The 26288-nt window shown below is 38.9% G+C and overlaps 5 protein-coding genes across 5 annotated transcripts; 2 read left to right on the forward strand and 3 right to left on the reverse strand.

The window, feature by feature from the left end:
• The first annotated feature begins 1310 nt into the window (after window positions 1–1310).
• Window positions 1311–6483, forward strand: ociad1 (OCIA domain containing 1). Its single transcript, XM_004065712.4, has 8 exons — window positions 1311–1494; window positions 1779–1863; window positions 3805–3858; window positions 3936–3983; window positions 4100–4229; window positions 4307–4473; window positions 6077–6238; window positions 6313–6483. Exons 1-8 carry the CDS (start codon window positions 1441–1443, stop codon window positions 6348–6350), a joined length of 738 nt encoding a protein of 245 aa, XP_004065760.1. The 5' UTR covers window positions 1311–1440; the 3' UTR covers window positions 6351–6483.
• Window positions 5921–8085, reverse strand: rhbdd2 (rhomboid domain containing 2). Its single transcript, XM_004065819.4, has one exon. The coding sequence runs from the start codon at window positions 7783–7785 to the stop codon at window positions 6829–6831; it is 957 nt and encodes a 318-aa protein (XP_004065867.1). The 5' UTR covers window positions 7786–8085; the 3' UTR covers window positions 5921–6828.
• Window positions 8086–10626: 2541 nt separating this feature from the next.
• Window positions 10627–16575, forward strand: chic2 (cysteine rich hydrophobic domain 2). The gene is made up of 6 exons (XM_004065713.4): window positions 10627–10949; window positions 13092–13146; window positions 13263–13418; window positions 14080–14136; window positions 14215–14274; window positions 14435–16575. The coding sequence occupies exons 1-6, from the start codon at window positions 10819–10821 to the stop codon at window positions 14483–14485; spliced, it is 510 nt and encodes a 169-aa protein (XP_004065761.1). The 5' UTR covers window positions 10627–10818; the 3' UTR covers window positions 14486–16575.
• Window positions 16576–19364: 2789 nt separating this feature from the next.
• On the reverse strand, window positions 19365–22450 carry LOC101159415. The gene is made up of 6 exons (XM_004065714.3): window positions 22289–22450; window positions 22066–22211; window positions 21908–21969; window positions 21704–21817; window positions 20825–20923; window positions 19365–19601 (listed from the first exon to the last, which is right to left on the reverse strand). Exons 1-6 carry the CDS (start codon window positions 22403–22405, stop codon window positions 19444–19446), a joined length of 696 nt encoding a protein of 231 aa, XP_004065762.1. The 5' UTR covers window positions 22406–22450; the 3' UTR covers window positions 19365–19443.
• Window positions 22451–23235: 785 nt separating this feature from the next.
• Window positions 23236–26054, reverse strand: LOC101159643. Its single transcript, XM_004065715.4, has 6 exons — window positions 25862–26054; window positions 25075–25217; window positions 24114–24175; window positions 23927–24040; window positions 23747–23845; window positions 23236–23677 (listed from the first exon to the last, which is right to left on the reverse strand). The coding sequence occupies exons 1-6, from the start codon at window positions 25976–25978 to the stop codon at window positions 23553–23555; spliced, it is 660 nt and encodes a 219-aa protein (XP_004065763.1). The 5' UTR covers window positions 25979–26054; the 3' UTR covers window positions 23236–23552.
• Between the last annotated feature and the right edge of the window lie 234 nt (window positions 26055–26288).

Below are 26288 nucleotides of genomic sequence, written 5' to 3' on the forward strand. Positions count from 1 at the left end.
CAATGAACGTAAAACAGATGCTGGGCTCTGCTTGAGGCACCCATTAGCCTGCCTGAAGGATGCAAATGCTCCGCTGTCGCCATGGAATTGACGTGATGTTCTGACCTTGGCTCTTGTGCCTGTAAGATCAGCACAGATCAACTAAATCACTGCATGGGTTGGAAAAGAGGAAAGAGGGAAAGTACAATAGCATCACCCAGACACCAGGAGAGGGTACTGCAGAAATCTGCTTTTTTTGCCTTCAGATCAACAACTTTTGCAAAACCAGATGCTGTGGAAGCGTTCTGGAGAAATCAAATACTTATTCATGTGAAATGTCAGCTATAATTGCACAGAATAAAGTCAAGAAGTTCCCCTTTGGAAAAAAAATGTCTTCACAAACAGAAAGACACTTTGGAAACCAGTGCTCAGGTGTAAAAAGTTGCTTATAAAGAAAGTGTATTTGGCCAACACAACCATTACAATTATTGTGCTAGTTTGGGCGTATTTGTTAAAATGATTAAAATTACAGCAGCAGTATACTTCAAACAGTTAAAACTGTGCTAAAATCAGAGCATTGACACAATAATCTTAAAAAAAAGAAAGAAAAAAAAACATCCAGAGATTTTATAACAGAATGGCTGGAAAAAGAAATTTGACCTGAGGTTGTGAGGCAATCAAATCTGAGGCTTCAACCATTGAAAAATGCTGCAGCCTGACCTGAACTGGTCCTTCCAGCATTTTCACAAACCCCTGTAAAATAGGAGCAGGATGCATTCCAGTTTTGTTGAAAACTGTACTGCCTGTTGTTGACACATCAGATCTGCTTTTGAATTGGATTCAGTAAAATTAAAAGATAAAAAATTTCATACTTTGTTGCTTTATCCAAAATGTGTGTTTATCACAAGTCTGAACAAATTGTCTTTTTATTACTGTAATGCTTTTTTTTACTGTATAAAATGTATTTTTAGTCTTGAGGGGTATAATTACAAATGTTTCCGGATTACGCGGTTTTGTATCTAACTTGTCATAACTTGGAATAATTTTATAAAAATATTTTTAGAAGGTAAAAACTGGCTGTACTGCGCAATAAAAAGTGTTGCTGCCTATCTGTTTGTGTCCACTAGAGGGCGGTAGTCGCTAATTTTGTTGGGTCACTTTTGACCTTTCAAAGTAAAAGGTAAAATTGTGAGTGGTTTTTGTGCAAACATGTCGGAAAAAACGATTAATTTTCATACTGTATGTTTCTTTTAATTTATTTTTCCCCCGGGTGTGTTCACTATCAACGAGAAAATATATAAGGGGACATTTTTGCTGGTGTTGGGTAACGCACAATAACTTCCGGGTCAAATGAATTGCCCGGAGCCATGACATTGTACCAAACATTAAAAAGTCAGCGGCTTTAAACGTGTTTAACTACATGTTTTGGAGTAAAAATTGAGCTCCAGGGTTGCCGTCAGCATGTCGTCGACTTCTACAGGTTTCCCAGAGGAGCGGCGGCGCACAGCAGCTCAGGTGAACCCTCAACGTCTGCTTTTAATCTGAAGAGCTACCGTGGAAGCTAACGCTAGCTAGCGTTGATTATCGGATCAGAAAGGGGGTGTGGCGAGGTTCAAGTGCACATGGAAGACACAGTTTCGCAGCAGAAATTCATTCAAAATGTTGACTTATACGTTTGGTGCAGGAAATTATTCACAGCCAGCAAGTAGAAAACTTTAGAGCTCAGTAAATAAATAGAAGTGGGATATTTTGTTGAAAAATTAATGCAATCGGCCTTAAAAATAACAATTTATCTGCAGGCACAACTTGGGGTGGACTACGTCCCCACAGAGGAGGAGAAGGGAGTACTGAGAGAATGCAACCAGGAGAGCTTCTTTTATAGATGTAAGTTCCCACCACTCAGGTCAATAACACTGAGCCACAAAAACATAATTGAAATATATTTTTCTTAACGGTGAGGAGGGACTTTGCGGCTCCCTCTGTGTTTTGGTCAGTAAGAAACTGGCCCAAAACAGCTCTTTTGATGTGGAAGCTTGCAGATCCCTGGGCTACAAAATAAAGCGTTCATCTCGAGGATCTTAGTGTGAGAAACGGTTTGTGTTGACACGAATAATAAAAAAAATATTAACTGAAAGCAAAGAGAGAAAAAAAGAATACAAAGTGTTCAGTCTGGTTCAATGTCCGGGGTTTTTATTTTACCAGGAAGTCCCTTGAGATAAAATCTCTTTTTTCGAGAGTCCTGGCCAAGAGGCATTGGCACACGCACACAAATATAAAAGCATGAAAATAAAACAAAACAAAAAATCAGCTCAAGAATAACTTGTACAGTCTTCGGTCAGACACTCAGAAATCTGCAAATTAAGGAGATGTGTTCCATCAGTCGCAGATAGTTCTGAGCGCCATCCAGAAGATGGGAGCAGAGGAGATGGCCGCTTTTTCCCCAAAGGTTTTGTTGGAAGATGCTTGTTTCATTTCTATTAGTCTTCGTGGGTTCGAGGCTGCGTAGCTCGCCATCATAAAATGTCAGAAGGGTTGATCATGAATCCAGAAGGAGGGGAAAAAAACTGACATAAAAGGTCACAAAGACAAATCAAAAGCACAGCTTATGGTTTGGGATATAAATCAATCCAAATATTAGTGTAGCCAAAGAAAAGCACTTTCATAGACCCTATGATTCAAATTTGACTTCTTTTTTTTTTATTTGATTTGAAATGGTTTATTTCAAGCAATCACTGAATAATGCACAAAACAATACAATAAGCATTCATACATACATTCATTCAAAGACGTATCAAACTTAGGATAATTAGATAATAAAACAAAGATTGCTTGAAAGGGAGTGGATGAAAGCGAACGTTTATAATCCCACCCCTGTTCTACCGTAACCATTTTATTACATGATTAATCATTATCCGGTTCCTAACTTTTCAACTGTCATCATTCCCTTAACCAACACAGTTTCAGGTCATTACATATGCTTAAGTATCAATGAATCACATGACAATGATGAATTACTTCATACTTATGTAAATTAGTTATAACTATTTTGTTTGATAACATACCACAATACAGATCAGTTATCTAAAATATATTCAGATTAATTTTATTAGAAAAATCATGTTTGTGATTAAAAGAAAAATAACAATCAGAAAATAAACATAACAAATCATGACTTTTTGGATCAAGTGAACTAATATAATTAGAATTCAATCATTATAACCATCTTCAATAATTGATTAAGCGTTTTTATTTATTTATTTATTTTTTAATAGTACGGTAATGCCGTGAAATAAAAAAGGGTCCATAATCTGTTGAATGTCCAAGGTTGTTTTTTTCCGTCTTCTGCTGATTGGTATTCCGTTCTTCTGGGTTTAAACAGAGTTTATAGTTCTCTTCACTGTTAATTCAATTCAAATTGATGTCAAACTAAAATTGGTGAAGTGAAGTTTTCACAAAGTCATTCATTCATCTTCTGAAGCCGTTTTTGTCCCTCTGTGGGTCACGGGGCTGCTGGAGCCTATCCCAGCCACCCACAGCCGGACTTGCCTCACAGCAAAAAGGCTGTGGAATAGTATTTAGTTAATTTCGTTTTGATTTCTAAAATATCTGGGTTTTTTATTGTTTGTTTAACATTTGTTTTAAATTGTCACTGTGATCTTTCATATGTTTTTAACAAATTGAATTAACAGTTACTTACAAAATGCAACACCGATTTATAAACTCGGCGGATAGATTATCATTTTGGAGACACACACACACACACGCAGAGACACACACGTACCGAGTAATGAAACATGTTTTCATGTTTGTGGTCTTTCTTCACAGCGGTGCCCTTCTCTGTGATCAGCATGGCTGTCACTCAAGCCTTAGTCAGCAGAGGTAATGTGTGTTTTATGCAGATTGATGCTTTTGATCTGGTGAAACTCAAGTTGACGTGGGGTTGTTCAAACCTGCAGGGACTCTGTCTCCATCGCCAAGGTTTGGATCTCTGCCTAAAGTTGCCTGTGAGTTCATTTCTGTTCAGTCCGAGAAAGGACTCCATTCCTTCGTGTTGATGTAAAGTATTTTCCTTCAAACTGTACTGAGTAGTAATTCTTTTGAGCTTGTTTTTGACCCAAAGTTGCCGGCTTCTGTGGCTACCTGGCTGGGAAACTGTCCTACATGAAGACGTGTCAGGAGAAGTTCAAGCAGCTGGAGAACTCTCCTTTAGGGGAAATCCTCAGACAGAAATCGGGAATGACTCCACGTGTGTAAGTGGGTAACCAACAATTCCCAACTATAGATTTTGTGAATTCACAGCCTGAGTTTGTTTTTCTTTCCCTCATAGTTCTGGTGCAGCTCAGTCAGAGATGAGCAACCCAGACTCTCAGTCGTTTGGTACCATGTTCCAGGCTGCCGAGGCCCCTCGCTTCCCGTCCCCTTCCTCCAAAGATTACGAATCTGGTCTTGATCCTCCTGAGCAAGTGGGAAGGATGGGCGACTTCAGTGCTCCAAGTAACGCATAAACCCACAAACTTAACATTGTGTTACACTGTGTAAGAATGTTCAACCTTTTTACACAAAGGGCCAGATTTTGGCCAGCTTTCCAGTCAGACGTCATCTTACTCCAAAAAATCCCAAAATAAACTCTTACAAGTAGATTATTACAATAAGTTTAAGTTCTTTAGATATAAAAATATTCATATTTTGCCAGAAATACTCTGACTTTCATAGTTGAAAGCCATGCTAAAAACAAAAGAGCTGTCTGAAAAGAAACTAAAACGACTCCAAGTCATTTAGGAAGATAAATATTGTGGCCAAAAAAATAACTGAATTGGGTTTAAATAAAAACATAAAGACTAAAAAATTATGAAAGTGCAAAATATTATAAAGATTTAAGTGACCATACAGTATTTCTGACTGTATCAAACCCTCAATCTGCAGCTCCTGTGTAACAATTGAAGACTCCCAAAGACTCCTTATAAACATTTTTTGTTGTTCCGAGATGAAAGGTTATTTATTTCTATAAGAAGGCAAACAGTATGTGTGTGTATGGTGCAATTTCCATGCCTCTGACATAAAACACAATGGAAAAAAAAAATATTGCTAAACATCAAATTCAGTCTTTTTTTTTTTTTTTATGCAGCTCTGCTGCCATCTGCTGGTAAAATATAGAATAGGTTGTTGAGATGCATGCTTTTTATGCTCCTGTCAACAGAACCAAATGTAATTTGTGGATTCAATTTGAGCAATTTCAGCACAGGCCATACTTTGGACATGTTTAGTGTAATATATTTTATTTTTCTCATTGTTTTGAGTACTTTAGTGCAGGAAAAGTCAAACATCTAGTTCAAATCCGGCCGTTCTGCTTGTGAAGTGCAATTCTTTGTGCCATCTCCCATCTGCTGCACACACTTTATGATTGTTGTGGTCTTCACAAAAAGAACCAATCTTAATGTTAAAATGTCCATCTTGCCTAAAATATGCCTCAATTCCATCAAAAATATACACTTTTAGTTCTGCACAAAGCTTGTGGTGCTGCAGGGATTTCTAACTTTAGGTCAAAGGGCGACCCTAAACTTGAGCTTTAATGTCAAGTCACCACTCCTGACTCCCTGAAATGTCACAAACAGCCAAAGGTTAACTTCAAAATCTCTTTCTTTTGCCGCTTCTTCAAATTTCTATGAATTCTAATGATTCTTTTGCCGTTTTTGTTATTAAACAGATGTGGTTCTTTTTGCTTCATTTACACTTTTTTTAACTATTCTGATTAAAGAAACTGGTTCAATTTTTCAGGTTACCATTTTTTTTCTATGTATTTTAGTAAACATTTACTGTTTTTGTGAAACATCCATACTAGGGATGGAAGTCCAGTATGAGACATAGGTGGAGGTGTAGCAAATGGCTTATAAGGGCCACCAATTTTGAGCTATGCTTTTTCAAATAAATGTGATCCATAATATACTTTTAATTGTGTTTATTTGGTAGAAAAAGCAGCTTCCTAGACAAAATGAAGTATGATTCAGAGTCCGAATACGGTTCTGCCGCACAGTTTGTCTGAAATCTTGTTGCAGCAGTCTGGCAAGCGTCCTCAGATGCTTTTTCTCGTCACTCCCAGCTCAGTCGTACCTGGACGAGGAGGAGCCACGCAGGAAGCCTGTCCTCTATGAGGACCTGAGGCTCAAGAACAGGGAGAACTACGAGGTCACGCTCATTCAGAAGGCGGACACCATGATCAAAACGCCCCAGGAGAAGGAACCAGAGCGACCAAAGAAGCAAGGTAAGCAGCAGCGTCATGGGGTGACTCTTCATCTGTGAAAAGACTGGATCGACTTCTTCTGTTTCCACTTTCAGGGAAAAAGAACATCTATGGAGACGCCTGGGACGAATGAGAGCAGATTGGAACGGATGAGGCTTTTGTTCTGTCCTTGCAGCAGGAGGCGCCGCTTCTCTGTCTCCGCTTGTCATGTAGTTATTTCAGTCTGTGATCCAAGTGTGAATTAAAAATTAACTGCTGGGTGGAAATCTGTCATCTGTCACACAATATACTCAAAGTCGCATTTCTAAAGCAAATGCTTAAGATCTGCAGGTTTTTTTTGGTCTTAAAACAGGTTAAAAAATAGTTTGATACAAAAACAGGCGTTAGTTTACATTCAGAGAAACATCTTCACTGTTACAGCAGGTACTTCAGGGTTTACTGGTGACGGTCCAAGAGTTTGAGGTCACATAGAAAACAGTAAAAACATTGCAGTACAAAATCAGTCATTGCAAAAAGCAAAATAAAAATAAAAACTTCTTGTTCAGCAGACTTTAAAAAAAAAAAAAGCTTCTGGCTGCATATTCTTCATTAAATAGAGCAGATCTCAACAGTTACTGATGTAGACCATGACTGTGGCTGCAGCTTTGACCAAAATGACCATGGCTGTGTCCGTGATTGTGTCCACCGGGTGCTGCCACAGGTACGGACCCACCGACGGGGGGAAAGTTCTGCCAGCCTTCATACATGGTGGCTGTTGCATGAGCGCTATGGATGCTGGACAGTGGAGCATAACTCTGGACCGGGTAGGACCCGGGACTGGGATTGATTTGTGGGAGCAGCGTCTTCCTCCTCTCCTCCACAGACGCAGGCACAAAGGTGACTCCCCTGATGGTTTTCAGAAACCTGAAAGGAATGACCTTCTCCAGGACTGTAGCTCTGGTCTCAGACATGTCCAGGAGGGAAAACCAGCCGGAACCAAAGGCCAACCCGACCAGGACCGCGATGACGTTGCAAGGCAGCACACTGCGAGGGATGAGAGCGGTGCAGACCACGAGAAGCGCAAAGGGGAGAGCCATTGTTGGGAAGCTGAGGCCACACAGGAAGCTTCTGGGCATCATGGAGCGCGCGGCTGCCACAGCCACGCAGCTCAGGGTCACGGGGATCAAACCATCAGCGGGACTCCGCATGTTGGCATCCTGCAGGAGATCCAAGAAGCTGTAAAGCAGTCCTGTGGTGGTGGACAGCAGGAGGAAGAGGAGCAGGAAGCGGATCGTCCCGACACCTTTCTCAGCGCCGCAGCACAGGAACAGCAGCGCCGCGGCGTTTAGGAAAAGCTGCGCCGCTGTCCGGTGGTAGAACGGAAACACCACGAGGACGTGGACGTGTCCGTTTTGGAGAGAATCTGCGCCTAGGCTGAAGATACCATCCGAGAGGCTGAACGATGTTTGGATGGCGAACAAAACACACGACAGCAGAACAACGACCACGCCCCCACTCGTTATACTTATCGCAGGAACACAATCTTTAAAAACACCGAAGACCATCTTCAGATATTCGTTTTGCTTCATTGTGTGGTCGATTAATTACACCGAAATAATATCTAGTTGAGTTTACCAAACAACTTTTGCATTCAGAGACTCCCGGAACAGGAAGTCGCACCAATACCCAGATTGCTTTAAGCCGTTATATGCTGTTATTCCATCGGGTCCAGTAGGAAAAAACGTCACATAAGTAAACAAAAAAAGTCTGCACTGAAAATCAGAAAAATGGCAGGAAACTTTCGTGAAATGCAGTCGTTTTTACAGGTGAAGCCGGGCACAGTTGTTGAACCGTCTTCTTCTACTACCATATTTGTGGCAGACTTAAGGTCTTCTTAGCTCAGTGCTGACGCCTACGTTCGGAGATAGAACTACCCCCCCCCCCCCACACACACACACACACACACACCCCTTTAATGTTATATTGAAAAAAAGACAGCTCTCACAGGTTGCATAGAACATCTATTTATCTTTGGACTATGGAGAGAAATTAGACTCAGTCGGATTTGTGCGTGCGTAATACTTGATTTGTGCGTAAGTTAGGATTTTAACTTATACACAAAACGTATTATGGAATTATGGAGATGGAAAGGTGCTAACAACCCAGGAGAGTGTACAGAAAAGATGGAAGGAGTATTTTGAGGAGCTGATGAACGTGGAAAATGACAGGGAAAGAAGGGAGGAAGATGTGGTTGTTGTGGAGCAGGAAGTAGCAGAGATTGGAAAGGATGAGGTTAGGAAGGCTCTGAAAAGGATGAAGAGCGGAAAGGCCGTTGGTCCTGATGACCTACCTGTGGAGGTATGGAAGTGCTTAGGAGAGACAGCAGTGGAATTTCTAACGAGGTTGTTCAATAGGATTTTAGAGAGTGAGAAGATGCCTGAGGAATGGAGGAGAAGCGTTCTGGTCCCGATCTTTAAGAACAAGGGTGACATGCAGAACTGCAGCAACTATAGAGGAATAAAGTTGATGAGCCACACAATGAAGCTGTGGGAAAGAGTAGTGGAAGCCAGGCTTAGGAAGAAGGTGGAGATTTGTGAGCAGCAGTATGGTTTCATGCCCCGTAAGAGCACCACTGATGCCATTTTTGCTTTGAGAATGTTGATGGAAAAGTACAGAGATGGTCAGAAGGAGCTGCATTGTGTGTTCGTAGATTTAGAGAAGGCGTATGACAGGGTGCCGAGGGAGGAGCTGTGGTACTGTATGAGGTCGTCTGGAGTGGCAGAGAAGTATGTCAGAGTAGTTCAGGACATGTATGAGAGAAGTATGACGGTGGTGAGATGTGCTGTAGGTCAGACAGAGGAGTTCAAGGTGGAGGTGGGACTACACCAAGGATCAGCTTTGAGTCCTTTTTTGTTTGCTATGCTGATGGACAGGCTGACAGACGAGGTAAGACAGGAATCTCCCTGGACGATGATGTTTGCGGATGACATTGTAATTTGCAGTGAGAGTAGAGAGCAGGTGGAGGAACAGCTACAGAGGTGGAGGTTTGCTCTGGAAAGAAGAGGCATGAAGGTCAGTCGTAGTAAGACAGAATACATGTGTCTGAACGAGAGGGATCAAGGTAGAAGCGTTAGGTTACAGGGGGCTGAGGTGAAAAAGGTGCAGGAGTTTAAGTACTTGGGGTCAACAGTTCAGTGTGATGGGGAGTGTGGAAAAGAGGTGAAGAGGCGAGTGCAGGCAGGTTGGAGCGGGTGGAGGAAAGTGTCAGGAGTGTTGTGTGACAGAAGAGTGTCAGCAAGACTCAAAGGAAAGGTGTACAAGACAGTGGTGAGACAAGCTCTGCTCTATGGGTTAGAGACGGTAGCAGTGAGACAGAGACAAGAGGCTGAGATGGAGGTAGCAGAGATGAAGATGTTGAGGTTCTCCTTAGGAGTGACCAGGTTAGACAGGATAAGGAACGAGTACATCAGAGGGACGGCTCATGTTGCCTGTGTTAGCGACAAAGTCAGAGAAGCCAGACTGAGATGGTTTGGACATGTTCAGAGGAGGGATAGTGGATATATTGGTAGAAGGATGTTGGAGATGGAGCTGCCTGGCAGGAGGGCAAGAGGACGGCCAAAGAGGAGATATATGGATGTCTTAACAGAGGACATGAAGTTGGCTAATGTTAGGGTAGAAGATGTCCATGATAGAGTGAGGTGGAAAAGGATGATTCGCTGTGGCGACCCCTGATGGGAAAAGCCGAAAGAGAAAGAAGAAAGACACAAAACGTATTATGTGAGTAACAAATCACGCACAAATCCAAATTTATGCACAAATCCTAATTTACAAACGCACAAAGCAAGAATATGCATACACAAATTCTAATTTACGCACAAATAAAGAATTACGCACACACAAATCTGAATTTACGCACAAATAAAGAATTACGCACGCACAAATCCGCCTGAGTCTAATTTCTCTCTATATTGGACGCAGAGTTAAAAATATTTCCTGAAAAGGCTGAGCCTGTTTTTTTTATGAACAATTACTGAAATCAATTTTTTATGCATATATTCTTGACGTTTTCGTGCTTAAACCAGTGCACAATTGAACTCCATTTTAAGTAAAATAAAAATGTGAAAAAAAGTTTATTTATTTATTTATTTATTTATTTATTTATTATTTTATCTATAGATTCTGGAGAAATACCTTTCTCCACAACATATACACTTGATGGTAATGTTAAAACGGTGAAAAGGCTAAAAAGATGATTTAGGTAAACGAAAATTCTCTCCATGGATTAAAAAAAGTGTAATTGTTTAATGGTACGACTTTTTACTAAATTTTAATCTGATTTTTTTTTTTCATATTAAAGATTAAAAAAAGAAAAGAAGAAAAAAAATCCAATCTAAAACAGATAAATCGACGTAAAGATTCGCCCGTCCCTCTTCCGGTGTCGTACGGTTACTGCGGCGGATGTTGATGTTTCGTTTCGGAGCTCGCGTAACGATGTGAACCACTCTCTGTTTTATGACTTTGCTTTCTGATCGCTCGTGTTTTTCCCCGGTTAGCTTTCACTGCTCGTCCCAGCCGTGTCTCTCCCGGTGTCTTTACCGGGAAGTGCGAGGCTGAGCCGTGCGATGATGGAGGACTTTGATGAGATATACGAAGAAGAGGAGGAAGAAGAGGACGAGGACAGGGCCGCAGAGGAACAGCTTCTCAAGTACGCTCCGGACCCGGTGGTGGTACGAGGATCTGGCCACGTCACTGTGTAAGAACCGGCCTAACTGTTGGTGGTCGTGAGGACATTTTTTTTCTTTATTGTTGTCGTGTGGCGATTTGTAGCCGCGGCTTTTATCTAGAAAAGTAAGTGCTAACTGTGTTAGCCGCTAGCTAATACAGCTAAATTGTTAAGCTAACATAATTAAGCGACTATTAGCCAAAATATGTCGATTTAGCTTCGAAAAAGTCCATTTGATAGTTTGTAAAACATTTTGAATTTATCACACAAAATAAGAATAGTTTATTTCAGGCACTGTCAAGTCAGTTGCTGAAAATTGTGAAACTTTAGAAAATACTTGTCATATGTTTGTGTTTACTTACTAGCTAGCAAAATGTACAACAATAACATTGAACATTTGATTAAAGAGAGAAGTCTTTTGCAATATGCAGTTTTTAATAAGGCCATGGCTAACAGAAAATCTAACATTTGTGTTTATATTCAGAACATAGTCCTAAACTGTTGAGTCAAAATACAACATTTCCTGTTGGATTGAAATATTTTTAGTCCTGTTACCAATTTAAACAACAAAAGGTTGCTAACTAGTAAGACATGCTCTGAAAAGTAAGACATTGGAAAAGCTTGCTGAATGGAAAGAACTAAAATATTAGCATTTAGGTTATATGTAAGTGATAATGGCAGACGAAGTGTGGATTATGTATGGGTCATTAGATTTATTGAAAAATGGCTTCCTATAGAGGACAGCTAAAATCATTTTTTAAAAGGAAATTTTAGGAACATTGTCAGATTAGGAAATCAAAGACATTGTTTATTTTTCTTCAGAAAACATCCGTTTTCCCATGAATATCTATATATTTTTAGACTTCTTGATTATATGCTTAACAACAAACATACTGCTGCATTGGCACACAAATGGAAAACAAAGTGTCTTGTGTAAATGACACTTCAGAAATAAGAAAACCACACAGTTTTGATGGTTTTAAAATGTGATCTAAATATATGTCATTAATAGATATAGTTATAATGGTTAGTCCCACTCAAATTATTTTTTATATATTCTAAAAGCGTTCCCAGTGGTCTTTTAGTAATGATTATGCCATTTTTAGACAACAACAAAAACCTTTGTTTTCTAGGACATTTTAGAAATTTGTCTCCGATCTGTGGGTGTGATTGTTGGCATGACCCAATTTCCCATCATCCCTTTGTCTACACTCTTGCATTCTAGCTTACAGTCCCTCACAATACCAACCTAACATTTCTGGTCCAACAAAATTGGCAAGCAATATTGAAGCTATCCAGCTGTATAGTTTAGAACCAGATACCAGCTCAGAAGAAGAAAACAAAGACTTGCATGGATCTAGTCGTCTGCAAGTGGATGCATCATGGAGTTAAGCAGGGAGCTTGTTAACGGCTAACTGTAGCTATAGGTCAAAGCTACAGGCTTTTTCAAATGGCATTTTTTCGTCTGCTCCTGATTCACAACAAATTGAATAAAGAAATACTCAGAAATGCAAATCTAATCTTAATTTTTTTTATATATGTCCTCCATCATGAATAAAGTGCCGCAAAAACATGTTAAAAAACACTAAAAACAGAACTTTCAGCAGAGAGGGGCTTTAATAAATAATAATGGTTATGATGAACGGTTATAAAGAATTAAGTGCAGAACCGGTACGACCGACCGACCCCAAATCTATGAATGTACATAATTATTATTATTGTTAAACTATTTCCACACCTTCTGAGCATTTCTTCTGGAGTGTGTAAATAATTGTACCAGAATGTGACAACCACCGTTTACAGGCATTAGTAGCAGTGTGAGAGCTGTTGTGTTAGTAGTAGTGTGTGTTTGTTGTATGGGTGTCTTAAGTAGTGCGTGTGGGATTTTCAATTTTATGTGAGAGTCTTTGTAGTAGGCGCTGCGTTTAAAACTGTAAACAACGGCTTAAATGGCTCTTTTTAATCCCTTACTGAAGTTAATATTTTAGAAAAGAGTTCACCGTTTCTCGGTTTGAAAGTTACACTTATCGGGTTTCGTTTGCCATTATTTTCTCACATTTATACTTTTGAGTCACAAAGGGGGGTAGTAAGCAATGGAAATTGAGTCCTGGGCATTTCTAGCCTTGGTCGCAGTGTGATTGATACATTTTGATTGTACTTTCTGTCTCACAGGTTTGGACTAAGTAACAAATTTGAGTCCGAATTTCCCTCAGCGCTAACAGGAAAGGTGAGTCATCAATTTTGCGTCATATTTTTGCTCTAATTTCCTTTTAAACTTTGTTTAAATGGGACGGGAAGATGCTAACGTGGATGAGCTTGAATGTGAATTTTGACTCCCCATAGGTGGCACCAGAGGAATTCAAAGCCAGTATATATCGAGTAAACAGCTGTTTAAGGAAGACCCTCCCGGTGAACGTGCGGTGGCTGCTGTGTGGCTGCCTGTGCTGCTGCTGCACGCTGGGCTTCAGTTTGTGGCCCGTAATTTGCCTCAGCAAAAGGGTGAGGAAACCCACAGCCACACTCCTAATCTGTTTAGACCAGGAGTCTTTAACCCATTTGGTCCAGTTTCCTACTGACCAAAACACAGCAAGTCCCACTTCACCATTTAGAAAAATCCACTGTATTTATCATTCTGTCTCCATTTAGTCATTTATTATATATACTATAAAGCTTTTCCATATTTACACTTATTGAATTATAACACTGTCAAATGTTTCTGTTCGTGACATTTTTAATTCCTTTTACTTTTGACAACAGCACATGTAAGTCTCTTTCAAAATAAAATACACCCGTTGTTAAATACGCTCCTCCTGCTGCAGCAGATTAACTTGAATTAAAAATGCAAGAAAACCCAGTCAAACATGCCATTTTCTATCATGACGACTCAAGTGTGCCTTCATCATATTTCTCTTTTTACCCGTGAATACAAAAATTACAACATTAGTGTAGAATCCAATAAAGAAATCCATACTTATGAATGCAGAAGATCAGAATCCGTGCTTTAAGCTTATTCTGACTGTATATTCAACCTATAACCATCATTTTTTTCAGTTATCTGACATGTTAAAAGTCAAAATATGAAAAACTAGTCCCTGACTTCTGGGTCAGACCAAATCCTCACCAAACATGAAATAAACCGAAATAAACGTTTGTCTTCCAGACGAGAAGATCGCTAGAGAAACTTTTGGAGTGGGAAAACGGCAGACTTTACCACAAGGTGTGTGTTGGATGTCTCTGTGTGTTTGTGTATGTGTCATTGTGTAGCTCTGACTTCCTCTGCTGGCTTTGTTTACAGTTGTGTTTGCATTGGAAACTTAGCAAAAGGAAGTGTGAAACAAACAACATGATGGAATTTGTGAGTATATTTGGATCTGCTTTACATCAGGGCACACATTTTAAACAAATCCATTTGGGACAAATCCAAGTAGAACCAACATAAAAGACGTTCCAGCACTTTCAGGATGAAGACTTCCTCTTTGTCATCACTTAGATTCTGCTTCTTTTCCTGCCTGCAGGTGATTCTAATAGAGTTCCTACCTAAGATCCCGATCTTCAGACCAGACTAAAAGGGTTTTGCTCATCTGAAGCCCCCACTGCTGCCCTTCTCTGGCACGGAGCCCCCAGTGGCTATAAAGCAACTGCATTACAACCCCCCCCCCCCCCCCGAAATACTCCAGTATTTGTGTTTACATAGCCCCCCCTCTTTTCTCTCCAGGCCTCAATTGCACATGGGTTACATAAATCCTTGTTTACAGATCCAGCTATCCTTTTTTTACTGGAGAGAATTCTACAGTTGAGCCTCGATCGTGTTGGTTCACCGTTGACGAGTGCAAACACCCACCCACAGGAGGAAAGACCGTTTCGGAACAGCGTCCAGCTTTGAAACCGGAGAAGGACGTTCACTGCTGAGAGAAGCGACTGGAAAAATTTTTCATTTGTATGAATGTTTGCTAACTTAAGCACACGGCACAGTCAGACCACAGCGAAGCAAATCGCTTCCGCTCCACCAACAAAAAACACAAATCTGTGTTTTTGAGACGAGTTAAATCAAAACAACGGAGACGACCTGCTAACCCCTAATCCAAACTTTTCTCCCAGGAAACCCTTTTGCCTTCTCCCGTCTCTGCACACGTCATTGTGCCCCCCCACCCCCAGACCAGCGACAATCGCACACTCTGACTGCACTGAGCACAGTCTGAGAGGGTCTCTGTGCTGCACAGTTTACGGGCAGTTTGGGTTTCTAACCCTCGTCTCAGTGCTGCTGATGAACCGGCTGCCTGGGAGCCGCTTTCTGTCACGCAGTGGAACTTTTTCAGTTCATACGAGCAAACCACTGGTGATGGGGACAAACCCCAACCCCCCTTCTGTTTTTGGACTTTTTTTATGGATGCAAGTTGATGCTAGTATGTATGTGTGTGTGTGTGTGTGTGTGTGAGAGTGTGTGTGAGTGTGTGTGAGTCTAAATGGTTAAAAACAAACTTGACAAATCAGACATGGAGTCAGAGTCTGTGCTTTAAAGCAGGGTTACTCCTTTCAAATCTCTCCTGGCCATGACCGATTGTGTCCATCTTTAGGTGATTTTATTTTAATTTTAACTGTGCATTTGTTTATATTCACTATTATATCATAAAATAATCTGGTAAAATGTCAACAGCCGCTCACAAAGCCTCACTCCTTCAGAAGATTGGTCTCATTGGTTTCAAAGTTAAGAGTCTCTATACATCAAATTAAATGTATATTTTATGTTTTTCTCTTTTTGCTGCCACTTTTTCATTAATCTGGCAGATAATCGAAATGCAGATAATCCTCTTAGAAATGTGTGGAATCTAAAAAATAACTTTATTAACACAATTCCTGCACCCATGGTTGAAATTGGTACAAAAATACTAACAAAAGAGGCTCCTGATAAATTCAACAATTTCTACAACTAAATCTGTCTGAACAAATGCACAGATCTTACTTTGAGTTATAATTGGACCTTGTTTGTTCCCTTAGCTCTACATCTATACATAAGAGACTGCGGTTCTTCCACATTTGAACTACAGCCGTGTTTCCCGCTGACGGTACAGGTTAGATCATTTTTCAGTTTGGTGTTCTATAGCAAAAAGTGCCATTTTGGTGCCGAGCTGACGCGGAAATTTTTTAAACTCTACTGTCAGCTGGAAATGTGTCTTCGATCATATCGTTTTGTGGTCACTCAGGGGAAATTAAAAATTAAAAAAATCAAATGTAGCATCGAAAGACTTAAATGTCACGTCCACAATCGCACGAGTAAAAACACAACTCCAGGATGGAATAGAGATGAAGGTTTCTTTCTGTTCAAATGGTGATGGAAGCACACACACACACGCACGCACACACCCACACACACACACCAAGCCACACAGACACATGCATCAGTTGATCTGTCACTTTCTGCTCTGTAAATCACAGCACAAAGGCCATATGCATTTATTGGTGGGAGTGCATGATGGATGCAGACACAAACGGTCCTCATAGGTCTGAATAATTCCTGCACAGAACGCGAGTCCTTTTTATATAACCTTGAGAGTTATTTGTGTGAGTGTGTGCGTGCGTGTGGAAAACATGTAAATGACTCATGAACAGATGTATGTACAGTTATAAACTATCAATAAACATTACCATGGGCATCCTTCTCTGCAGCAATTTATATTTTTTCATTTCGGATGAGAAGACAGAAATGAGACGTCAGCAACAGAAATGATTTAATGTGGTGACATTTTAAAATGACTCCCAGCTAATCTAGCTTTCAGTGTTGATGTCTTCAAGGGAAGAGGCAGATAGTTGCATAAAAATCCTGCATTTGGACAAAAAAAATACTAGGAAATTTAAAAATATTTAGAAATGAATGACAAGTGTGTAAAAAAAGAAAAGTTAAGTAAATCAATTGCTTCTTCCCATTCCCTTTCAAGCAGCATTCTAACTCTATTCCATATTTTATTTAATTGATTTATTGTGTTATAAGTGCAAATATATTTATAATTGGATCAATTGTAATTTCAAGAAGATGGCATCTTTAACCCTTGTGCTATCCTAGGCACTTTACCATTGGGAGTTGGGTCATCTAGACCCACTAGACAGTGCTCTGAACCTTTTTTCTTCAATGATTTGTGATCTTCACTGGTGTCCATGGATTACATGAAATCTTTACACCTTTATCCACCTTTGTCATGGTAGGGAGAACACGTCAATGTAAGGGTGGGGTCATCTAAGATAGCACAAGGGTTAAAAATAATAATTTATGAATGAATATCTTAAATAGTTCGCATTTATCTGTGTTTTTTTGTCTTTTTCTTTGCTGAAATTCCCTGAAATAAGCCCAAATTTTAGGTTTAAATGTTTTTTTGAAATTCATCAGATTCAGTGTTGTACAAGTTACTTCTATCACTTTTCAGATTGCTTGTTCAGAGGTAATCCCATGTTTTAATGACTTGTGCTTCTTTATTTTACTTTTTAATACTTGCAGAAGTAAAACATAACTGTTTGAAGTGAAAAAGTTTTGCAAAGAGGGCAACATTTTTACTAATAATGTAGTTTTTTTGGGGTAACAGGAAGCCCAATGTGAGGAACAGCTCTCAGCTTTAGATGGTTTAGTCCAAGATAAAAAGAGAAACTCTATTGAGAAAATGGATTACAGAGATCAAATAGAGAACCTGTAAGGCTCAAACAATAATAAAAGTAGATTTAAATTACTCCACCAAACCTACAACAACAGGAAAGACAAATACTCAATGATTAGAAAAAAATAGGACAGAATACACTTCTTAGAAAAAACAAAGCATTCGTTTGCGGGAATACGTTATATAATTTTACCAAATTGATTTTAACCCTTGTGCTATCTTAGATGACCCCACCCTTGCATTGACGTGTTATTCCTACCATGACAAAGGTGGATAAAGGTGGAAAGATTTCATGTAATCCATGGACACCAGTGAAGATCACAAATCATTGAAGAAGAAAAAAGGTTCAGCGCACTGTCTAGTGGGTCTAGATGACCCAACTCCCAATGTCAAAGTTCCTAGGATAGCACAAGGGTTACAGAGCTTGAAGTGATCAATAACCAGCTAAAGAAGATTTGGTGGCCTTTTTCTAGTCTGGTAACTTCTCACAATCTCAGTGCTGTAACCCTGGTGCTATCCTAGGCACTTTACCATTGGGAGTTGGGTCATCTAGACCCACTACACTAGACAGTGCGCTGAACCTTTTTTCTTCAATGATTTGTGATCTTCACTGGTGTCCATGGATTACATGAAATCTTTCCACCTTTATCCACCTTTGTCATGGTAGGGAGAACACGTCAAAGTAAGGGTGGGGTCATGTAAGATGGCAAAAGGGTTAAACATGTACATTTTAGGCATTTTTTTTGTTGTAATACAAAAGATACTGAACACGTAATGAGTAAAATATTATTAGACTGTATTTGTACCGCACTATTTTGTTGGAGCTTTAAGTCCCTATATGACATTTCTTGGGTGATTAGTTACTCATGAGGGTTTCGAACTCCTGGCCATGATTGAAAACTACCCAACCTTCCTTGAAAAAACTTCAAATTAACTTGAACACATCAACTAAATTAAAAATATCTGATCCAACTCTTTAAAAAATGGTCCGGCTAATTGGAAAAATAAGTGTAAAACAAATGCTGAAGAGCTGCTTAAAGTGGGACAAGAACATCCATTACTGAGGCATAAAGATGTCACAGATTTACAGACTTGGATAATTTTTCACCCAAATAAATGAATAAAAGTTAAATGAGACACAAATATTGTTTCAATTGAAAATCTAGGTTCATAGGCAAGAGCATTTTATTTTCTCTATTCTGTCTGCAGTCAACCCATGACTACCGATCACAGAGACCAATAAACATGAATAAATAATATACAATAAATACATTATAATACATATAAATACATTAAAATGCCTATAAATAGATATATGGACTTAGCTATTCAATTTTAAAATTGACTTTCAAATGTGAAAAAAATGCCGAATTTTTCATCTCTTACAAATGCAGCATACATGTTTTAGAAAGATATTTCCTGGAAATGTATATTTGGGTCAAGGATGTTTATGCAACATGCAGAAGACCAAAGGGATATGAACTCAAAGTAAATCAATTTTGGGGGGGGGGACGAAAACGCTTTACTATCTGGGTCTATTTAATGTCAACACCCTTTTCCTTTTCATCTACCAAAATGTATGATCCAAAGTTCAGATCTGACTGTTTAAATATTTGGATTGTAAAGAGTTATAGAGATAACCTGGGGAACATGCATCATCAGGTGGAGTTGTTTACCCTCAACAAAAAAATAGACAAAACATATGTAGGAAGGTATGAAAATAATCACACAGGAAAAGCAGTTTTTCAAGAAAGATTTTTAAAATTCAGCTGATAGGAATAGTACAACAGGTATGACCCAGAACTATCAAACTAATTTTTATTTAAAACCTTTATTTCTGAATTTTTTTCCCCTTTCGAAACCTGTGGCGTGTTAACTTTGCGTCACTGAGTGGATAACTGTGAAGACCCCATGTCGATGAGTTTCTGCACTTCTGTTTCATTTCTCAAAGTCTTGTCCAGTTGGTCAAAATCCAAGAGGCTCAGCTTGCTGGTCAAATCGACGCTATTTGAGCTGTCGGACGAAGGATCTGGACAAAGTTCTGAGAGGAGAAGAAGAGCAGAGCTTAACAAACACAAGAGACATAATAAGAGCCTTTTCCTGTGTATTTATATTTTCCCTTTTAGTTTCTTTTCCTCAATCGATCAAATATACTTAAATGTGTTAAATTAGGTCACCACAAGATGCATCACGTTGATTTATTTGAGGAGCTACACCCAACACAAAACACAACACATCTTATTATGGCAAAGCAGATCTATCCTTTTTATTTTTTTTAGAAAGACATTCAGACTATTTTGTAAATAAATATATATGTTCAGATGAACTACATGAGAACAGGTTTATGGGAAACTCCTTTTTTTCCTTCCTTTACCCATAAAAATACTATACAACAGTGGTCTGCCCAGCCACATGTCATCATCATCATGATTTATTTTATTTATAAAGCACCTTCCACCACCAGCCAAGGAGACCCAAAGTGCTGTACACGTGGAGAACAAAACCTAAAAGAATTAAAAGTATAAAACCAAACTAAAACATCTTTTTTTTAAACTCTCCAAGAGGGAGACCTCTCCATTTTCGGTAGCAACTGATTTCATAGTTTAGGAACCAAAACAGCAAACTCACGCTCCCCCAAAAACTTACGTTTGGTTCTGGGAACCATTAACACAAACTGGTCAGTGGAACGTTAGGACTCTAGAAGGGAATATTTTAAAAGCAGACTGGAGAGGTAAGAAGGTGTCGTACCTGCCAGGGACTTAAGGACCAGAATTGTAATACAAAGCAAGTATTGCACTGGCAGTCAGTTCAAAGAGACCTAGATCTGTGTTATTCTTGGCCCCCAGAATAAATCTGGCTGCTGTGTTTTGGACATGTGGCTCTGGATCCTGAGGTTTTCATTTTAATAAGTTACTGTAAAGTGGAAAAAAAAGTAAAAAAAAGAAAAAAAGATTTTGACAGAGTTTGGAGCACTTTGTTCCACGGAAAATCAATTAGAAGTCAGATAGCACGACCAGAATTAAGGGCCACCAGAATATGAGACAATTTATTAATTTTTAACAAAGTCAAGGATTTAAAGTGCAAAGAAAATGCACTATGGGTCATTTCTCTTTAAATTTTAAGTATGCCAAAAAAATAATTTGTGTTTATCACAATAACAATAACATACATACAAGTCCTTGTCTTATTTTCTAAAGGTTGAAGTAAAACGTTGTGTTTTTTTTTTAAACTTGTTTAAAAAAAAAAACAATCAGAAGCTCCTACCTTTCTTTGAATCCAGAAAGATGAATTGAGGTAAGTTCAGACACTCTGTCTGCCTTTTAAACTCTTCCTTCTCAGCAGCAGAGACCTCCCTTCTCCTGCCTGGCAGACAGAAATGGGGTCAAAAACAAGCTCAACGTCTCCCCAAACCTGATTGTGAGGTTTTAAATAAATGAGAAGAATGTAAAATGATGGGAGGAACCATCTCAAGTTCTCCTTAGTGTGGTAGTTAAAAGAAAATACACAGAATTTACCATTTCTATTTAGAATCACACCAAGTTGATAAATGTGCAGTTTTTACTGAACTCCTGCCTACATTTGTTTATTGATTTTTTGTTTTTTTTTTGGTCTGGCATTCATTTACATGAACTGGTAGGTTTAACATGTTGCATTGCCATTTAGTATTATTTTTTTCACAGCTGTAATGTCTTGTCTGGCACTTTCAAACTCAAACCTATACCAGCTCAGTGGCCTCAATCGGGCCTTAGAGTAGTTTGTCCATGTTGGCTCTAAAACCTATGGAAGAAAACATTTTAACATCAAGCAATTTGTTATTTTTAAAAGCCTTGCCGCAGAGTTTTGAACGAGTTGCAGACATTTTCAAGTTTTTGTTAATTACAAAAATCTGAATGAGAAGAAATTACAGCATGATTAATCATCTCCAGGTCAGACGTTCCTCAGATGGTACAGAGAACAACAGAACCCCTGAGTTTCTGGCACTCGCCCGGACAGAGGAGCTCAGGGAGAGTTATTTTATTTTCTGGGGAGAACAACAGCCTCCACCTTTCTACAAAGCATTTCTTCATTTCCCAGACAGAAAGATCTAGGAAATAAAGGAAGAATGACAGTAAGAAGGGAAAGAGTAGACAACTTAGTTCTTACTGAGAAACTGGAGGTTGGAGTACAAGCTTCCTCCAAAGCTGAAGTTTGAGTTAAAAACAAGACAGTCAGGACAGCTGGTCCTCAACAGAACAGTCCTGCTTTTGATTGGATACACTGAGGATTGAGATGTACAAAAAAATACAATTAAAATGGCTATTTTAAAATATGTATTTTATGTTTTAATCTCTGTTCAGAGCTACTCACCCATGTGAAAAGCGTTGTTTCTCAGTGTATAACTTGATGACACACGCGTGCAAATACCAAATCTTCAAAAAAAAAAAGAATAGCTTAGATTGAATACAAAACACAAAAAAATGTGGGATTACCTTTAAAAACAAAATACAAAGGAGCATGAAAATTACGATTTTTGGATCTGAGTAAACATGATGCTGTCTTCCTGGTCAGCTGCAGTGAGGTTTAACCAGACAGAGTCCACAAACATCTTTGTCATCAAAGCCGATGAGGGTACGTCGGTGCTCTCTCCTATAAACACCCATTTTCCGAGTATCTAAAACAGACATCACTGACTGTGAACATAGAAACCAAAACTCCCTGAAAGTCCATCAGCTATACAGATGTTTTTACCTCCTCCCTTGCTGGGAGGTGGAGATGCTGCACCAGTTCTTCACAGTTGCTCACAGGAGCCGACTGTCCTGCAGACAGCAGACAGATCACAGCCAAAGCAACACCAATCAGCTCCATGATGGCTGAACCACAGTTTGTGTGGTCGAGCCTTTTGAGGCCTTTTAAAGCACGGAGACTCAGCAAACACTGTTTACTGTGGTGTTGAAATATTCTTGTTGCAGAGGGGGGGAAAGGTCAGCAGCGGCAGGGGGGAAAAAACAAAGAAAATTGAGGTTTTTTCTCAATTAAGAAATATTTGTATTTTTACTAAAAAATAGAATCAAAGTGACAATATTGAAATGTAAGTCTAACTTTTTGAGGTGGTTAAAAATCTTGATTTGAACAGTCAAGGAAAATATGTAAATTTATGAACAAAAACCATTCAGACAATGAAAGAAAGCTTTGTGAAATATAAACCTCTTCATAAACCAAAAAAATAACCGCTGTTTATTGGCTGACGTGCTTCTTCTTTTGGTTAGTCGTATTTATCAAATCCAACAATAAAACTAAAAGTTGCTGTGCATTTAACAAAGCTGAAAATTGATGCCAATACTTCAAACCCTTCAGTGCCTTTTTCCTGCATTTATTTATTATTTATTTATTAAAAATGACAGAGAATAAAAATAACTGCCATAAGCGATTTGTATTTTGATAAAATATCACGTATATTAACGTTGAAATGTTTCCTAAATTTGCAAAGTTGGGTAAAATGTTGATTCTTTTTTTGTTGTTGATTCTTTTTACTTTTGCCTGTTAATGATCAGAACGGCGCTCTGTCTCTCTCTTGTGGCCTCTTACAGAAGTGCATCCTAAAGATCTGCAAATTCAACATATTTGTGATATGGTGTCTCACATTTAAAAAAAAAGAAAATGATGAAAAAGAATTAGTAAATATAAGAGACAGAAAATATTATTTTGTAAATATTTTATTGAACTTAAAAATTTTTCTTACACTTAAACTAAAATGTATGGTTTTCATACATTTCAAGATTTAGAACAAGTTCATGAGGATTTTTACAAAATAAATTTGAACAGAAAAATGTCTCATTTTAGTTAAAATCAGGGTTGACAATTTCTGCTGGTGTTTGGCTCTCTGTCACATGAATATGAGGGACATGGGATTCCCTGATTTTTTGTAAAAATGATTGCTGGGCCGCCTTACGGGTTCATTTACTTGAACTTTTCGTGTGTCCGACACCGAGGGAAAGTCAAATGTAATGCACCCTCAGTTCACAAAAAAATCAAAAACAGCATCCAGGAATCTGGCCACACGTTGTCCGGTCTTGGCCTCCAACAAGGAGTTCAGGGCACTCAGGCCGTCAGAGCGAGGGATGTTGTCGGGACACATTTCTGCGTGCACACATGTGAGTTAGAAACACAACAGCTGTGTGGACACGAGCAAAGTGCTGAGAGTCTCACCGTGGTTTGGATCTAAAATGATGGGAGGAACCATCTCAAGACATTCTGCTTGTTCCCTTAACATCTCCAGAGCAGCAGGCGGGACATTTCTGCTCCTACCTAGAAATCCAGATGTTTACAAGAATGACTGTCATAAAATTGATTGGCTGAGTGTTAAATCGTTGAATGTATGTCTCTTACTAAACATTAGAAGGCTGGTAAATTCATCGGGCCCAGAAACAATTTCCTCAGCAGCAACCAGACAGTCTGGGCACTCAGTTGGCAGATAGATTTCCTTCAGATAGAACGGTTTCTCTGTGTTCAAAACCGGGGAGCAGAGTGAAAGGCAGGATCCACAGCTTTAAACAAAGGTCTATTTTTCACTTACCAATAACCATTGTGCTGTTTTCAAAAATTACATCATATGATATGCTGGAACACTGGCCAACCCTGGAAATAAAATGTAAAACTATATGTAAAATAATCAATTTTTTTCCGTTTATTTTATTTAAAAAAAAAAAGCTCTAAATCGTCCCAAGCTGTCTTTTAAAAATTAATATAAGACACAGTTTCATGGCAGACCTTAATTAAAAATGTTTTATTTTAGAAAATGTATTCTTAATGTAACATTTTTACCTGAAAAAGGCTATACCATCTTAATTTGAATAAAAAAACGTAGTATTAAACCAAAAAGTCCAACAACGTCTTGATCTATAGCCAGATTTGTTTACTTATTACACATCAAAATTTCTTATTTTGACATATTTGACATATTTTCCAAAAACCAAACTTCCGTCTCTCAGAGACTCTTATATTAAAGACCCACTCGAATGAAAATGGTGTTTTTAACCCTTGTGCTATCTTAGATGACCCCACCCTTACTTTGACATGTTCTCCCTACCATGACAAAGGTAGAAAGATTTCATGTAATCCATGGACACCAGTGAAGATCACAAATCATTGAAGAAAAAAGGTTCAGAGCACTGTCTAGTGGGTCTAGATGACCCAACTCCCAATGGTAAAGTGCCTAGGATAGCACAAGGATTAACACATTCTTGTAGAATTCTTCATAAATAACATTAAGCTCTATTCGCGTTTGAGCATTTCTTCATTCAACTTGTGAATTAGGAGCAGACACATGAAAGCTTGTAGGTGTGATGCAGGACCTACTACGGCCAGTCCCCAAGCTCCATGTCAAGTTAATTAAACAAAAACGGCTAAAATTTCAAGTTTCCTGTGTATTATTTTATCTGTTTTGCTAAAACTCTGTTGGCAATTTAGCAGGAAATGTCTAGTTTTGCTTTAAAATCCTCTGGTCTGCAGTACGAGGAAGAAGCTGTTTAGTTTACATCTTCTGCGTCTGGACGAGGTTGAGGACGTTGCTTTGGGAGGTGACAGTCAGGTTCAACCAGGCGCTGGACATCATGTGGGCCAGGGAGCGGCTTCCTGGGATGTTGGAGCTCCCCCCAATGTAAATCCATTTACCCAGCATCTGAGGAACACGCACACACACACACAACCCACCCACACGCACGCACAGACACACACACACACACACACACACAAAGGTGAAGCTCAGAGAATACATTTCATAGTATGACAGAAAACAGAAACAGAGGAGAAAGCGTCTAAACACTTGGAAATACCTGGAAAACTAATTTTGCACGCATAATACTAATTTGAGGGAACAATTGTTTTAATGTCACGTCCAGGGTTGCTTGAAAAGAAGTGGGAGGGAGAGAATTTATATAACCCCACCACTACTATGCTTTACTGTTTTTATCTAGTTATCACAATCCGGTTCTTCCAGAGTTTTAATATATCTGTGGCTGGTAATTATATCAAATAACAAGGATGAAGGAACTTTTAATTAAACTAAAATTAAAAAAAATTATAAAAAAATAATATATATATATCGTACCATAGATAAAAAATTACCAGGGGTGTAATAATTAATCGATATTAATTGATTTCTATTCCTATCGTTATTGGAAAAAACCTTTTGGATTGAGACACTGTAGGTTTGTTTTACTATAACATAAAAAGGTTACCGTAAATGTCTTTTCTCCTTTAACTTCAGCTGGTAAAAATTGAATCAGAAAAAGGTTTTGTGGCTGAAAGAAGAAAGTCACTTACCTCTTCATTACTGACGGCGATTGGTTTTAGCAGACTGTCACACCTGTTGCTCTCAGAAGCAGAGCGTCCCAGAGGGAGGAGGCAGCTCAGCCACACCAGCACGGCAACACACTTCATCTTCTGATCTCTTTATCCTGGCTTTCTTCCTGGAGCTCTTGTGCATTTCACCTGGGTTCTCCACATAGTCATTTAGCTTCTGATGCAACCACAGCAAACAAATCAACAGCCAACAGAGAAAGAACGGAGCAGACTTTGCTCCTGTTTTGGGTTGATCTGATCACATGGACTTGAGTGCACTGCAGAGGCTGTTATGCTTTTAGAACATTGTGTTTTTTAGTAATTCACTGATTTATATCAACTAGGCCATTCATTTAACTGTATTTTTATTCACACTAGTTGCAGGAAGATAAAAAACAGAAATGAGTTC

The sequence above is a fragment of the Oryzias latipes genome, chromosome 1 (genome assembly GCF_002234675.1).
Source record: "Oryzias latipes chromosome 1, ASM223467v1".
In the NCBI taxonomy this organism is placed as follows: Eukaryota; Metazoa; Chordata; class Actinopteri; order Beloniformes; family Adrianichthyidae; genus Oryzias; species Oryzias latipes.